A 15654-nucleotide genomic window follows, 5' to 3' on the forward strand; every position below is an offset into this window, starting at 1 on the left:
CAGTTTCTTTTCATTGAAGTAGTCCAATGATCGTGAATCCACACGTTTGGCGCCTCTAAGGTAGCCTTCCAGTAGGTCCAAAGATTGATTCTCTATAGTTGTGAAGAAATCCAAGGCTTCACACATCACATGCTTTAGAATCCCTAAATCATCCACACCAACGGCTAGTTGGATTGGAAAGCATTTCTCTTTCTCCATGATACTCTTAGGTCTTTCAACTGGGGTACCGCATTGAGATTTGTATCTTAGTAGCAACCATAAGTTTGACCTAGAACAGTCAACGATGAAGGCCTCAGTGTCATCACGTGAGGGTATTTCAGAGCTCGCCCGTACAAATTGACATGGCTTGATATAGCCAGGGTTTATCTTTGTATCCAATTGCAGGTACTTACAGAACTCAAGAATAGGAGGGACCAATCGCTCAAATTCATATGCATAGATGCGTATGTAAGGTAGCCGGTCTTCAAAGATACTGTCGCCTGTTTCCAAGGTATAGAGTTCAATAAATCGCTGATTCTTGAAGGGAAAAAACGACAGACGAATTTTCCGGCCGTCGGACAAGGTCCAAACTTTCCTATTCTCATCTTGGTAGCACGTAGAGTACATGTTGTCTTTCTTTCTTCACGGGCAGCTAGTGTCTCTATTGTAGGATTACTCAGTTATGTAGGGTTATTCTCCGTATTTAAGAACATCCCCGGAGAGGTGGAGCCTAAAGAATAACTGCCATACTAATCATGGCCGACCTTTGAGGTCAAACAGGGTTTTGTATACAGTACCGGATACGTTACACCCCCAACAAAAGAAGGAAGGATCATCACCATTGCATAATCCTGATTAGTTACAATAGTCGCAAAGTTTAGTATACTACCACCGTAAGAACCTAACTAGAATCTAACACCGGTAATAGTATAAATATATATATATATATATATATATATATATATATATATATATATATATATATATATGAAATAAAAACAACAATGAAGATATGTTGATTTTTTTTTTATTACTGAGAAACATAGCATGTATTTACACAAGTATGTTACACATTACATTTAATAGACATGTTCAGTTCATTCCCATTCGCTTTGGGGTTTCAACCAGGTAGAGTTGGGTTTCAACCATCTAGTTTTTAGGTGAAGCAGACGCTGAGATCGTCGACATGCCTTGGGTGCAGACAGAGGGGAGGGTACGTCCTCATCACCAGAGTCTGCAGGGGATGGTGGTGGATTGGAGTAGTTCTCTGGTTCAGAGTTCGGTGCTCGGGAGGTCGGGGTTGTAAGGGAGAGGTGTACAAACTCCGCATTTTCGGACAGTCCAGGAGTTTTCTTGCTCGTAGTCATGTCCAATGGTTCGATGCTAGCAAAATATTCCTCATCCGTATCGATTATTAACCCGTCCGACTCGAAGTCCTGCTCATCAATTCTCGACATATGATTACTTAGCAGCTCCGCGGCCATGATCTCGTCCTCTGCCCTCTCTTTGTATAATTCAAAATCAGTGGTATAGACAAATCTACCCCATGTTGAATTATATTCCTGTAGTCTGGGAGGGGTGATATACTGACTATATCGCTCGGGTTGCACAGGTTCAACGGGGTTACGTGGTTTACCCATAGCCTCCATGACTAATACTGTGAGGAGAAAGTTGATGACAAGTGGTGCTTCCTGAGAAATTATCTACTATAGCCTTATCCTCTGGTGTGAATAAGCCTTATCCTCTGGTGTGAATAAGCCTAACTCTCTTTGCTCTATACATACATCTAGATCTGAGCCCTCCCTTTTTAATTAGTTTGTTCCTTAGCTATACACCCCACCCCTCTCAGTGATTATTCATGGTAGTGTCTACAATACATTTACACTGATACATTTCAACTAGGCTATTAACTTATGTTGTCGTCAACAGTTTCAAACCAGTATCTAAAAAAGAATGCATGTTTCTACATGTACATGTATCAATTTTTTTTTTGTTAATTATTAGCCATACGATTTTGGACAATATTGATCGATATACTTTATAATTTAAGCTTGGAGAGTCCACGGCATAGGCTATATAGAGTAGATGCATAGATGTAGATAATATCCTTATTGCCAGTATATTGCGCCATTCACGCACCATGGAGGATTCTACTTCTTCATTGGGAGAATCAAACTCGAATGAAGGGACCTCTCATGGTGGATGGACTCGCAATGGACCATGTATACACCCCCCGTGGTGGCATAACATCAGTACTGCAGATATGGACACCGATGAATATGATGATGCCCGGGCATTTTGCGACTATGATCCGGAGAACGATGAACATTTTGAGAGGGCATTTTGGGGCTATGGTGCGGGGGACACTGAGTATTTTGAGAGGGTAGACCTATCACCCCCAAATTCAACTGCTCCCCATGACCCTCCAGCCTCCGGCACACCAATGCTTTCGCCGCCATATCCCCTGAATTGGCCACTGACTTTGGATGAGTTTGCTGGGACAAACCCCACAAATCTTACACATATTCTGAAAATACATGTTGGTCAACTACTCGCAAACGCTATAACCGAACAGATGAAGGATGATTGCAACGGCTGCCGCATAGACCATTCTAGTCAAACCGAGCACACATGTTTGAATATTACGCCCCGATATTACTTCTACAATAATTTTAAAGATTTAATGAACAAGTTGTGGACTGATGATTTTATACCGGGGGTTATTAAGGTATTGAGAACTAGCGGTATTGAGGTAGGACCACTGCCAATGTCAAGAATCCATAGGCTATGTACATCTTATTTGCATTACTGGAAGGATTTACCCTGATATGATCCAAAAATAATAATAATAATCAAGGACATAACTATTGCCACTATGATTGACCTGATAGATAGATAGATAGATTTTATTTCGATCAATAAAAGGAGTACATACAGACGTACAGTACATACATGAATTTCCACTAGTGTTACTAGTGGTACCGAAAAGGTGAAGGCTGAAGCCGAGGCTTATTGCGCCTACCCTTGTTTGAATATTCAGAATACACTATGATTGCATCGTTGTATATATATATCTATATATATATATATATATATATATATACATTAGAAATAGTTGATGACTGAGTATATTTGATGTCCTGGTGAATTCATTGTCTTGTACATTTTGCTCCATGTTGTGCTACAGTGTATGTTCATCTGCATAATTGTCTATTTTCTGATCAAAATAAAACCTGATAAACATAAGATACAGACTTTTGGTATGATATTTGGTGCTGACCATGATCTAAAGACATCGTATAGTATAGACTTACACAATTTTCTAAACTATACGATCTGAACTCTTGGAAAAACATCGGTACATCAGTATTACATGCTTTAGTATACACCATGTAGATAACCTGTTACATTTACACACTGCACCATCAGACATGGTGATGTTAAGGTGCTTGTATTAAAAACATACATGACCCATTCTAACTATCCAGTATTTGAAACATTCAACCATATTTTATTATTATGCATGTAGTTTAGACTCTTCCTATGTGTCGTGAAAAATGTCTATGCCAAATCACAGAGTTTAGATAATTTAACTAGTATACATAATATTTACTAGTATGATGGCTGTTATTGCCTCGTAGTTATTGTCAACACAAAACATTGTGTTTTGTGTACAGACCCCGTCTACAGATTCGGGTTGAATTCCCTGGAAATCCATGGATGCCTATACCACCATGTAGTATAGACTATAGTCTATCTAACTTTAAATGTCAATAATACCTAATAGTAGCTATTGTAAAATGCCGTCAATCTACTCTAGTCATCGATCCGTATAATTGTAGGTGAACAACATAGTGTGTTCATCTAAAAATACATAGTCCACTCAACTCATTTCAAATTTAGTTACGCCAATATGATATACATGATTACTTTAAACATGTACCCTACTAGCATGAACTAACCGTACATTACTCAGTATTAACCCCCCAACCTCACAGCTCAAACGGCCACAGACATGCCCGCGGCATGCCTGAACCATGCACCATGCAAACGCCACAAAATACACCCCCATGTACCAAAAAAAATAATCCAAGTCATACATTAAAATAAACCATTAAGCCAACCTGAACCATGCAAATGTCACAAAACATACAATCACTTACCAAAATAATACAACTCATACCTTAAACAAATCATTAAGACATCATGAACCATGTAAAAATTCCCCAAAATACATCACCACGTACCAAAAATAACCCATGTCATACATTAAAAAACAAAACATTAAGACACCCTGACCCATGCAAATGTCACAAAATACACCACCACCTACCAAAAATAACCCAAGTCATACATTAAAACAAAACATTAAGACACCCTGACCCGTGCAAATGTCACAAAACACCACATCACATACCAAAATAATACAACTCATGCATTAAAACAAAACCTTAAGACACCCTGAACCATGCATAACTCACAAAACACCACATCACATACCAAAATAACCCCAGTCATACATTAAATAAAACCTTAAGACACCATGAACCATGCATAACTCACAAAACACCACATCACATACCAAAAAATAACCCAAGTCATACATTAAAATAAAACATTAAGACAACCTGACCCATGCAAATGTCACGAAATACAGCACCACGTACCAAAATAATACAAGTCATACATTAAACAAGACATTAAGACACCCTGGACCATGCAAAATTCACCATACACACCAGCACACACGCACACGCACACACACCCACACTCACACAGCCCCCTGCAAAAGCAATACCTTAAGACAACCTGAACCAGGCAAATGTCACAAAACACCACACCACATACCAAAAATAACCCATGTCATACAATAAAATAAAACATTAAGACAACCTGAAACATGCAAATGTCACAAAACACCACACCACATACCAAAAAATAACCCAAGTCATACATTAAAATAAAACATTAAGACAACCTGACCCATGCAAATGTCACGAAATACAGCACCACGTACCAAAATAATACAAGTCATACATTAAACAAGACATTAAGACACCCTGGACCATGCAAAATTCACCATACACACCAGCACACACGCACACGCACACACACCCACACTCACACAGCCCCCTGCAAAAGCAATACCTTAAGACAACCTGAACCAGGCAAATGTCACAAAACACCACACCACATACCAAAAATAACCCATGTCATACAATAAAATAAAACATTAAGACAACCTGAAACATGCAAATGTCACAAAACACCACACCACATACCAAAAATAACCCAAGTCATACATTAAAACAAAACATTAAGCCAACCTGAACCATGCAAATGCCACAAAACATACAATCACTTACCAAAATAATACAACTCATACCTTAAACAAATCATTAAGACATCATGAACCATGTAAAAATTCCCCAACCACATACCCACATACCAAAAATACATCACCACGTACCAAAAATAACCCATGTCATACATTAAAACAAAACATTAAGACACCCTGACCCATGCAAATGTCACAAAATACACCACCACCTACCAAAAATAACCCAAGTCATACATTAAAACAAAACATTAAGACACCCTGACCCGTGCAAATGTCACAAAACACCACATCACATACCAAAATAATACAACTCATGCATTAAAACAAAACCTTAAGACACCCTGAACCATGCATAACTCACAAAACACCACATCACATACCAAAATAACCCCAGTCATACATTAAATAAAACCTTAAGACACCATGAACCATGCATAACTCACAAAACACCACATCACATACCAAAAAATAACCCAAGTCATACATTAAAATAAAACATTAAGACAACCTGACCCATGCAAATGTCACGAAATACAGCACCACGTACCAAAATAATACAAGTCATACATTAAACAAGACATTAAGACACCCTGGACCATGCAAAATTCACCATACACACCAGCACACACACACACGCACACACACCCACACTCACACAGCCCCCTGCAAAAGCATGTCCCTGACAGGGTCCATACGAACTATTGATCCCAGGACCACACACCCCAGATAGAATCAATACCGCTATCCCATAGCCTGCTCAGAAGAAGGGGGGTGCAATATGCCCACATATGCTATGGTTGGTCCCACACACCCAGCAAAATCAATATCACCATGCCGATGGGGTCATAAAGATTAGGATCCCTGCACACACACCCCCGAAACATCATGTGTCTCAGTGCATGAGTCCAAACAACCCCTAAATGTAAAGAATATATGCACCACATGAACTTATTCATAGTAAACAGTATTTGATTCTATCATATTACTGACATTGATAGTAAATAACGGATACAAAAGTACTATATTCATGTGTTTACTAGCATATTTACTAGCACACCAGGTATAAATGTCTGGAATCACTCAACATTCAAACGTCTTTTAGTGATTTAACTCTCTGATTTACAGAGTTCATAGGACCCCAAGTTGATACAGGCATATCGACGAGCAAACCAATGAAGGTAGACAGAACCATTTATAAAATGATAGGCATCTATCGTACTCAGCATGGTGTACTATGGAGTGAAAGATACCGAGACAGGGGCTATAGGTAAAGGTCTATTGAAATAATAGTAAGAGTCCTAGATATGGAGACTGTTACGAGTGACATATTGTGAGAATTGCAGATCTGCTACTTTTGCATCATTATGCCTTAACACACCGTCATACTTTCAAAGTTTAGAAACCATGTGAAAATTGGTACCAATGGTTAATGACTAGCCTTATACTCTAAATAAACTGTAATATTATATAATACTGATAAAGAAGATAGTCACGTCCGAAGATGTGTATTGAACTCTACTTAACTAAATCCAATGGTCTAAAATAAAAAAAAACCCATATCATGTCAATTATACTTTTTTAAGCATGCATCATCTATACCCCTCCTGTATTTTGCCTAAATGCTTTACCTTAAACATACCATAGGTGCCTGTTATATCACAGACTGTCACACAGTTAGGGTTGAACATAATTTTTAACATTGCTACTCAGCCATCATCGGCTTGGCTAAATGGCAAAATGAAGAAGTCAGTAAAATAACAAAATGGTGAATTAAAATACTAGATGAAAATAACAAGTGCCGCCGACCTCGGACATCAGCACTGTCTAGAGCCATGACAGAATCGACAGATGGAGGAGTACAATATGCCCACACAGGCTAGAAACTGCTTGTCTTGCATCCAAACCGGCCGGCCACAGTCTGTTGATTTTGAGGAAGTCGCATAGATGGAGAAAGTTGAATGATCACACACAGACCCACACACCCACACAGATAGAATCAATAGAACAGTTCGCCTACACAAATCAGTGCATGCGCAGTTCAGTTTGAACAGATGGGCATTAACTGCCTCACACAAAAGCAGAACTAGAATCATATTGATCCCCCAACTGCCAAAGATGAAAATGCCATCCTCATCCAATCTAATGAGATCCTCACACAAAAGCAGAACTACAATCATGATGACACTAACTGCCAAACTGGCAAAGTGCCAATAGCAAAATCAATATAATGACGTCATCGGAAAAAAGGGTTAGGCCACGCCCACAAAGTGTCTTCAGTGCCGAAATCGGACCTCGGGGGTCCCTGGGGAATAAAAATCCCCCCTAAATAAAAAGGGTGGGAGGGAATAATGTCCCTAGGGAGTGCCCTCAATCCAGAAATGGCGAAATCTGACTTCCGGTCTATATATAGATGCCCCTACATACTACTCACAGCCTAGGAGCGCTTGTTGCGCAATCCTCGATGTTGCGCAACAGTGAGGCGTCATCGAAAATGTTCCCCCCCCCGTTTAGCCGACGATAACGAAAATCTTAAAACGTTAATAACTCGCGGTCTAAATCATCCCGCCTAATAATAAAAAATGGTTATGTGTTAGACGCTGGCCATTATGTTAATGATTTTTTTTCATACCTCCAGTTCTAGGAAACACATAATGGGGGGACTTTTTTATTATTTCCACACAACAGCTCTAAGGTATATTATTGACATAGTAAAATGGTGAAAATGAGTGGAATGCCCCTAAAGTCTAGTTTTATCCGTTACCAAACTGTGTTGGCCGTGCAGCGTGCACCGCCCAGTATTGTATTTATTTGGTCCAAAATTATTTTTATAATCTGTTAATCACACAAAGACCAAATAATTTGCAGGCAGCTGACATTAATTACCTCGCACTGCGCAAAGGGTATTCAATAGCGCTCACACCTTCACTATAATTATATTTTGGTAAACTGAAAAGAAAAAGAAAAACTAAGTTGAATTAGTTGGAACGTAACATTTAGAAGACAATGGCACGTGGCGGGTGGGAGAGGTGTGAAGGTCATTAGAAGAGATGGGGGAGAGAGTGGCCAATGTAATTGCACGAAAAACACGGTCATCTTGACCTTTCAGGCGTCAGAGTAGTAGGTGAGATGAGTAGAAGCAAACACATTTTGCCTTCTCTTTATGCTTCCGATGCTCCTTCCTTGTTGAACTTGTGGTCCAAAGGCGAGAGCTCTACCGAGTTACTACTGAGTGCATGGGTTCTATCCCGGTTCTATCCCGGGCACCGCCAACTCAGCGAATGAGTAGCACGGCTTGGTGCAGCAAGTCGTGCGGGAAGCTGATGGTAGGTGTGGTGCTCCACCTCAGCATCCATCTCCCAGGGGTCTAGTGCATTGTAACGGGGACAGACTCCATCTCCCAGGGGTCTAGTGCATTGTAACGGGGACAGACTCCATCTCCCAGGGGTCTAGCGCATTGTAACGGGGACAGACTCCATCTCCCAGGGGTCTAGCGCATTGTAACGGGGACAGACTCCATCTCCCAGGGGTCTAGCACATTGTAACGGGGACAGACTCCATCTCCCAGGGGTCTAGCACATTGTAACGGGGACAGACTCCATCTCCCAGGGGTCTAGCGCATTGTAACGGGGACAGACTCCATCTCCCAGGGGTCTAGCGCATTGTAACGGGGACAGACTCCATCTCCCAGGGGTCTAGCACATTGTAACGGGGACAGACTCCATCTCCCAGGGGTCTAGCGCATTGTAACGGGGACAGACTCCATCTCCCAGGGGTCTAGCACATTGTAACGGGGACAGACTCCATCTCCCAGGGGTCTAGCGCATTGTAACAGGGACAGACTCCATCTCCCAGGGGTCTAGCGCATTGTAACAGGGACAGACTCCATCTCCCAGGGGTCTAGCGCATTGTAACAGGGATAGACTCCATCTCCCAGGGGTCTAGCGCATTGTAACAGGGATAGACTCCATCTCCCAGGGGTCTAGCGCATTGTAACAGGGATAGACTCCTGTGTGTTACCGGCTGATACCGACAATCAGCCACTCCCGACCTACTTCTTCTTCTACGTTTTCCTTGTTGCTGGTTGCAAACACTCCTCCCACCAAAATTTACAATACTTGCATTGTGTGCAATGGCTGACTCGCAACTCCGTAAATAGTCGACAAACTTCCTGAGCTCTGTGCCGTCCTTGAGAGATCTTCGGCCAGGCATGTAGTTTGTCACGATATGCTTTGGCAATAATAAATGGATCTCCATATCTCTCATTTAATAGATTCTGTGCACGGCGTGCAGCATGATTGCCTCTTTGGCTGCTCCTCCAATGTATTGTTGTAGGAAAAAAGAACAGTGGGGATATTCTTCCTTTGTATCAGTGAAATTATGCCTTCCATACATAATGATGGCTTCCATACATTAAACCTGACTAAACAAAAAATAAATCTCAACAGTGGGGATATTCTTCCTTTCTATCAGTGTTTGAAATGATGCCTTCCATACATAATGATGCCTTCCATACATTCAACTTGACTAAACAAAGAAAGACCTCAACAGTGGGGATATTCTTCCTGTCTATCAGTGTTTGAAATGATGCCTTCCATACATTAAACTTGAGCACGGCTCTCCGGTGAAAATGGTTGGTGCTGGTATGGGTAGCCGATTAGATGTTATAGCTTCAGCAAAAACACTAACAAGCTCAACAGTGGTGCCCTTTGACTCTGCTGACCTAAAGTAGTGTACTGTGGTTCTTGGGGTTTTTCATATAGAGTTGTGTGAGTGTAAACCTTTAACTTTTCTTGTGTGGCATTAATCTTCATTTCTTCCAAACGTTCTAGTTCTCTTTTTATTTAATCTTCACGTTTCTTTGATTGAGCAGCGGCCTCCATTTCGAGCTGTCTCAGCTTCTCTTGATGCTGTTCTTGTTCAGACATCATTTTCAGAACAGCTTGAGTAGCAGTGTCAAGGGATCAAGCAGTGTCAGCTTGATCCCTTGGCTTGTTGCTGGTTTAGAATGAACAGATTGACTCGGTTTACAGATTCATTAAAATGAACAGATTGACTAACTGATTAGATTGACTGGGCTTATTTGAAGGGTTTGAAACGGGGTTCAACACAGGCAGAGAAATGCTAGAAGTTGTAGAATCAAAAACTTAGCTTACAGTCGGCCATATCTGCTCTCCTTCTGCTCCTAGCAGTCGAGAGTGAGCATTGAGAATTACACATTTTGAGACTTCATGACATTTGTCTACTTTACGGCGCATATCCTGGTCGAGGGTATCCAGTCCTCGGTAGGTTTCATAAAGACCGTTTAAACTTGATATTTTGCTTTGCAGGGATTAAAGTTCTCCTTGTATGAGATTACTTGAAGCCTGTTGCATAAGAATCCTTTTTATTAATCTGGTTTGAGTTTTCCAGTACGCGTAACAAGAATTATTAAACTGGTGCAATATATCTTGTACTTTTTCCTGTTGGAAACCTTTGCCCTTCTCTGTAAGAGTGCGGCTCCTTACTCCTCTGCAAGGCTCCAACTCACTGGGCTCTGCAGCCTCCTGTGTCTCCAAGCCAATCTGTGCTGCCTCATCAGATAGCACTTTAGGTTCACAATCTTTACTAAGCGACAATTCTGAACTAGTGAGCCTCACTCACAAGACCATATAAGGCCTGATGGCCGGAAATGACGTGACCGCAAACATCCGGAATTCAAATGGACAGCAATCAATTTTTATGTACAGTACATGGCTAAGCGCATGTACTCACACTGACCCTTCATATTGTATATTAAAATGTATCTATCTTATCTCTGCTGTCTCAGCTCCACAATGTTAATCTTTCAGGAAATGATAAAACATGTTTTTCAGGAAATGAAGAAATTTTAAGACAAAGCAATACTGCCTCGTCAAAGTTGGTATTTTTTTTTATGTTTATGTTCCAATGGAGTTAAGAGGTCCGAAGCGCTTTACAATATTTTTCATTGGTTCAATTTTTTTTATCTATACACAGACATAAAGGGTGTTCAATAGCATTACTGTAGTTACTGTAGTTCAGGTTATTTCCGACCCAACAGCACCGATATTGTCTGTTGACTGCACTAATAAAGCATAAATCGGAGTGATATTTTTTTTTAATAATATCGTGTTGCTGTCCAGTCTCTCCCCAAGCTGACGTTCCCCGGAGGCCTCCTGATTGGCTGCAGCCCCGGCTTCATGAACGTCCCGAAGATCAAAGGAACGCACACGGCCATGAAGAGTGGCATGGTGGCCGCCGAGGCCGTCTTCCCCAAACTCATCGACGAGGACCTGCAGTCAGAGACCACAGGTATAAGATCCACAGCACTTAGTAGTAGAGGACCTGCAGTCAGAGACGACAGGTATAAGATCCACTGCACTTAGTAGTAGAGGACCTGCAGTCAGAGACCACAGGTATAAGATCCACAGCACTTAGTACTAGAGGACCTGCAGTCAGAGACCACAGGTATAAGATCCACAGCACTTAGTAGTAGAGGACCTACAGTCAGAGACCACAGGTATAAGATCCACTGCACTTAGTACTAGAGGACCTGCAGTCAGAGACCACAGGTATAAGATCCACAGCACTTAGTACTAGAGGACCTACAGTCAGAGACCACAGGTATAAGATCCACAGCACTTAGTACTAGAGGACCTGCAGTCAGAGACCATAGGTATAAGATCCACAGCACTTAGTACTAGAGGACCTGCAGTCAGAGACCACAGGTATAAGATCCACAGCACTTAGTAGTAGAGGACCTGCAGTCAGAGACCACAGGTATAAGATCCACAGCACATAGTACTAGAGGACCTGCAGTCAGAGACCACAGGTATAAGATCCACAGCACTTAGTAGTAGAGGACCTGCAGTCAGAGACCACAGGTATAAGATCCACAGCACATAGTACTAGAGGACCTGCAGTCAGAGACCAAAGGTATAAGATCCACAGCACTTAGTAGTAGAGGACCTGCAGTCAGAGACCACAGGTATAAGATCCACAGCACATAGTACTAGAGGACCTGCAGTCAGAGACCACAGGTATAAGATCCACAGCACTTAGTACTAGAGGACCTGCAGTCAGAGACCACAGGTATAAGATCCACAGCACTTAGTAGTAGAGGACCTGCAGTCAGAGACCACAGGTATAAGATCCACAGCACTTAGTAGTAGAGGACCTGCAGTCAGAGACCACAGGTATAAGATCCACAGCACTTAGCAGTAGAGGACCTGCAGTCAGAGACCACAGGTATAAGATCCACTGCACTTAGTAGTAGAGGACCTGCAGTCAGAGACCATAGGTATAAGATCCACTGCACTTAGCAGTAGAGGACCTGCAGTCAGAGACCACAGGTATAAGATCCACTGCACTTAGTAGTAGAGGACCTGCATCCTGATTGGATAAAACTGGTATCCCGACCTGAAAACAAACACTCTAGCAATGATTACTATACATTATCAGAATATAGAGCTATTTAACATTATTTTTAATTAAGAATCATCACTTGTCCTACATTTTTATGCGACTGAATAAATGAATGAATGAATGAATGAATGCAGTGAGTAGACAAAATGACCTTAATTCTAGTGTCACCTTTTGACCTTCCCAGGTCTCCATGTTGCGGAGTATGCAGAGAACCTTGAGAAGTCGTGGGTGTGGAAGGAGTTGCAGGCTGTGAGGAACATCAGACCGTCCTTCCACAATTACTTTGGTTTGTACGGAGGGATCGTGTATACTGGAATCTTCTACTGGATCTTCAGAGGGAAAGAACCCTGGACACTCAAACACGCTGGTGAATATACACTCACTGTCTACTTCAATTCACCTCACTCACTTATGGATGCATTACTGTTAGAAATAGGGTTATCCGATCACATGATCGGAAATCGGGGCCGATCACGTCATTTTCAAATGATCGGAATCAGATCGGGAGCAAAAGAAAAAAGATCGGGACATCAATATTATATCCATATCATATCATGATATTTAGACCGGATATTGTCTGTGATTTTGGATATTGTACTACTGTGATATGTGTCCTATAAAAATATAAATATCAGATTGGGAAAAATCGGTATCGGAAATATTCATAATCAAACAGGCCTAAAGATTAACAGAGGTTTTTAGAGGCTTTTAGAGGATCCTTATATTCAACTGATAGAAACGTACATAACACAGGTCAAAGGCAGAGCATTAATGGAAAACATTGTCATGTAACCTTCAAGTAAAGCTGTGCTTTTCATTCAACCCATTTCATTTCAAGGCCCATTATTTATTCGTCACTTGAGCCACGGACCAACATTTGATGACCTGCAGATGTTTAGCAATAATTTAACTCTTGAGAGCGTAAGCGTGACTCCAAAAGCAATCTGAGCATTTAATGGAAAAAGCAGCATCACGTAACCTTCGAGTAAAGGGCCAAGGTCACTCAGATCGATCGATGTTGATTGATTGAAAATTGTATGCGTTTGTAGAATGGGTACAGTTCAAGGAAAGTACAGGTCAATATAATCTGAGGAAGAGGAAAAAAACTGAAAAAAGCACTTATACTTGTTTACGTAAGGGTCCTCTATTTTCAATTCAGCAGAATGTCTTTCTCTGCACTGTGCTCATTGAGAAGGTCGAGGTTGTACTTATAGAATTTCGCCTTCGGGCGGCTCATCCTATAGTGCGGTTGCAACACAATGGGGAGAAGGAAATTGCAGGATTTGACAGTAATGAATTAAAGTTTCAGTTGTGCTTTTAAACCCAGTATTGTGCCAATGTGCCCTTCACATGTAGTAGCGGCCGGCCACACATTGTAGACACACGCACACCCTGGAGCCTACTGAGGCTCATAATAGGAGCGTGTCCCCCGCCTCATAGTCTCCGACTGTCCGACACAGCGGAGAGAGAAAGAAAGGGTTGGATAAATGCATGATTGAATTGCAGTCACCTCGGTGTGTGTGCGCGTGTGTGTGTGCGCGCGTGCGTGTGCGCACGTGTGTGGCGAGCACTCTGTGTGCTTTGGACACAAGTACAACCACTGCTACAGTACCTTGAGGTGTGTGTGTGTGTGTGTGTGTGTGTGTGTGTGTGAGAAGAAAGAGAATAAAATAGATTCAAGAGCATCATCAAAATGTGCATATAAACGTGGTATGTTGAACATGCAAGCAGCATTTAATTTTATTTTTTACCAGTAGCTGCTACCTAGGATGTGCGAAGGCTGTCTGTCTTCAATGACTGCGGGTTGGGGTGATTTGTGAGCTTTGAAGCAAGCGGGTGAGGCAGTTACTGATTCTTTTAATTATGACGTGAGTCCAGGTAAAATAATGACTTGTGCAACACTATGTGAGTGAGTGAGGGGTGGTAGTGGCTCAGGGGTAGAGTGGCTGGTAGAGCAGCCGGATGGGAACGTGAGGTTCCCTCAGAGTTGGTGTCAAAGTGAGCAAGACGCTGAACCACTAATTGCTCCCGATGTGCAGGTTGGTGCCTTGCGTGGTTTCCTCCACCATCGGTGTGTGAATGGGTGAATGTGATGCACAATCTATGTAAAGAGCATTGGATAAAAGCGCTATGTAAATGCACCATTTATCTACAAGCTCACAGCGTGTCGTGAGCTTGTTTATCGGTTGTTTTCACTATGAATGCAGAGGTGTGCCTTGAGATTTTGACTTTGACTGAAAAAGTTAAAAAACCAGATACAGACTATATGTAGCATGACATCATCAATGTGATCTCTAATGGCCCCTTCGCTAAACCACAACCCCAAAAGTGATTGTCCAATGCCACATGCGTCTCAATGGGTGAGAAGGAGAGCTTGCCAGCAAAGGGTCAATTTTACATTTCCTAACTTATGTTCAGGTCTGGACTCTGCTCAGCTGAAACCGGCCAAAGAATGCACCCCCATCGAGTACCCCAAACCGGACGGCAAGCTGAGCTTCGACCTGCTGTCCTCGGTGGCTCTGAGCGGCACCAACCATGAAGGAGACCAGCCGGCCCACCTCACCCTGAAGGACGACAGCGTTCCTGTAGACAGGAACCTGGCCATCTTCGATGGACCCGAGCAACGCTTCTGTCCTGCAGGTAAACCAGAGCATAAAACACAAGAGGCCCTCATTTATCAAAGTGCCTAATGTGTCACTCTGCGTTTTCCACATGTCCAAAGCAATTTATGAAAAAGACATAAGCCTAACCATTAAAAAAAAATCATACTATCATTGTTGATAATGATATAACGCCATTTAGGTCACTGATATATAACAATAATAGGCCTATAGCAGCGGGTAGCCTATTTAAGGGCCTGTCAACTGTCTTCCATGAGAACGTTAGGTTTTGGTACATCATGACTCGTACAC

The 15654-nt window shown here is 41.9% G+C and overlaps 1 protein-coding gene across 1 annotated transcript in view; it reads left to right on the plus strand.

Annotated features, from left to right (window-relative positions):
* etfdh (electron transfer flavoprotein dehydrogenase) overlaps positions 1–15654 on the plus strand; it is a 48341-nt gene that overhangs the window by 29861 nt on the left and 2826 nt on the right. The window contains exons 10-12 of the mRNA XM_083786016.1: positions 11461–11629; positions 12927–13109; positions 15161–15382. Of these exons, the coding sequence (XP_083642142.1) occupies positions 11461–11629; positions 12927–13109; positions 15161–15382 (574 nt within the window). The remainder of the gene's footprint in view (positions 1–11460; positions 11630–12926; positions 13110–15160; positions 15383–15654) is intronic.

The sequence above is a fragment of the Protomyctophum parallelum genome (genome assembly GCF_964188405.1).
Source record: "Protomyctophum parallelum genome assembly, chromosome: 16".
Taxonomy (NCBI): Eukaryota; Metazoa; Chordata; class Actinopteri; order Myctophiformes; family Myctophidae; genus Protomyctophum; species Protomyctophum parallelum.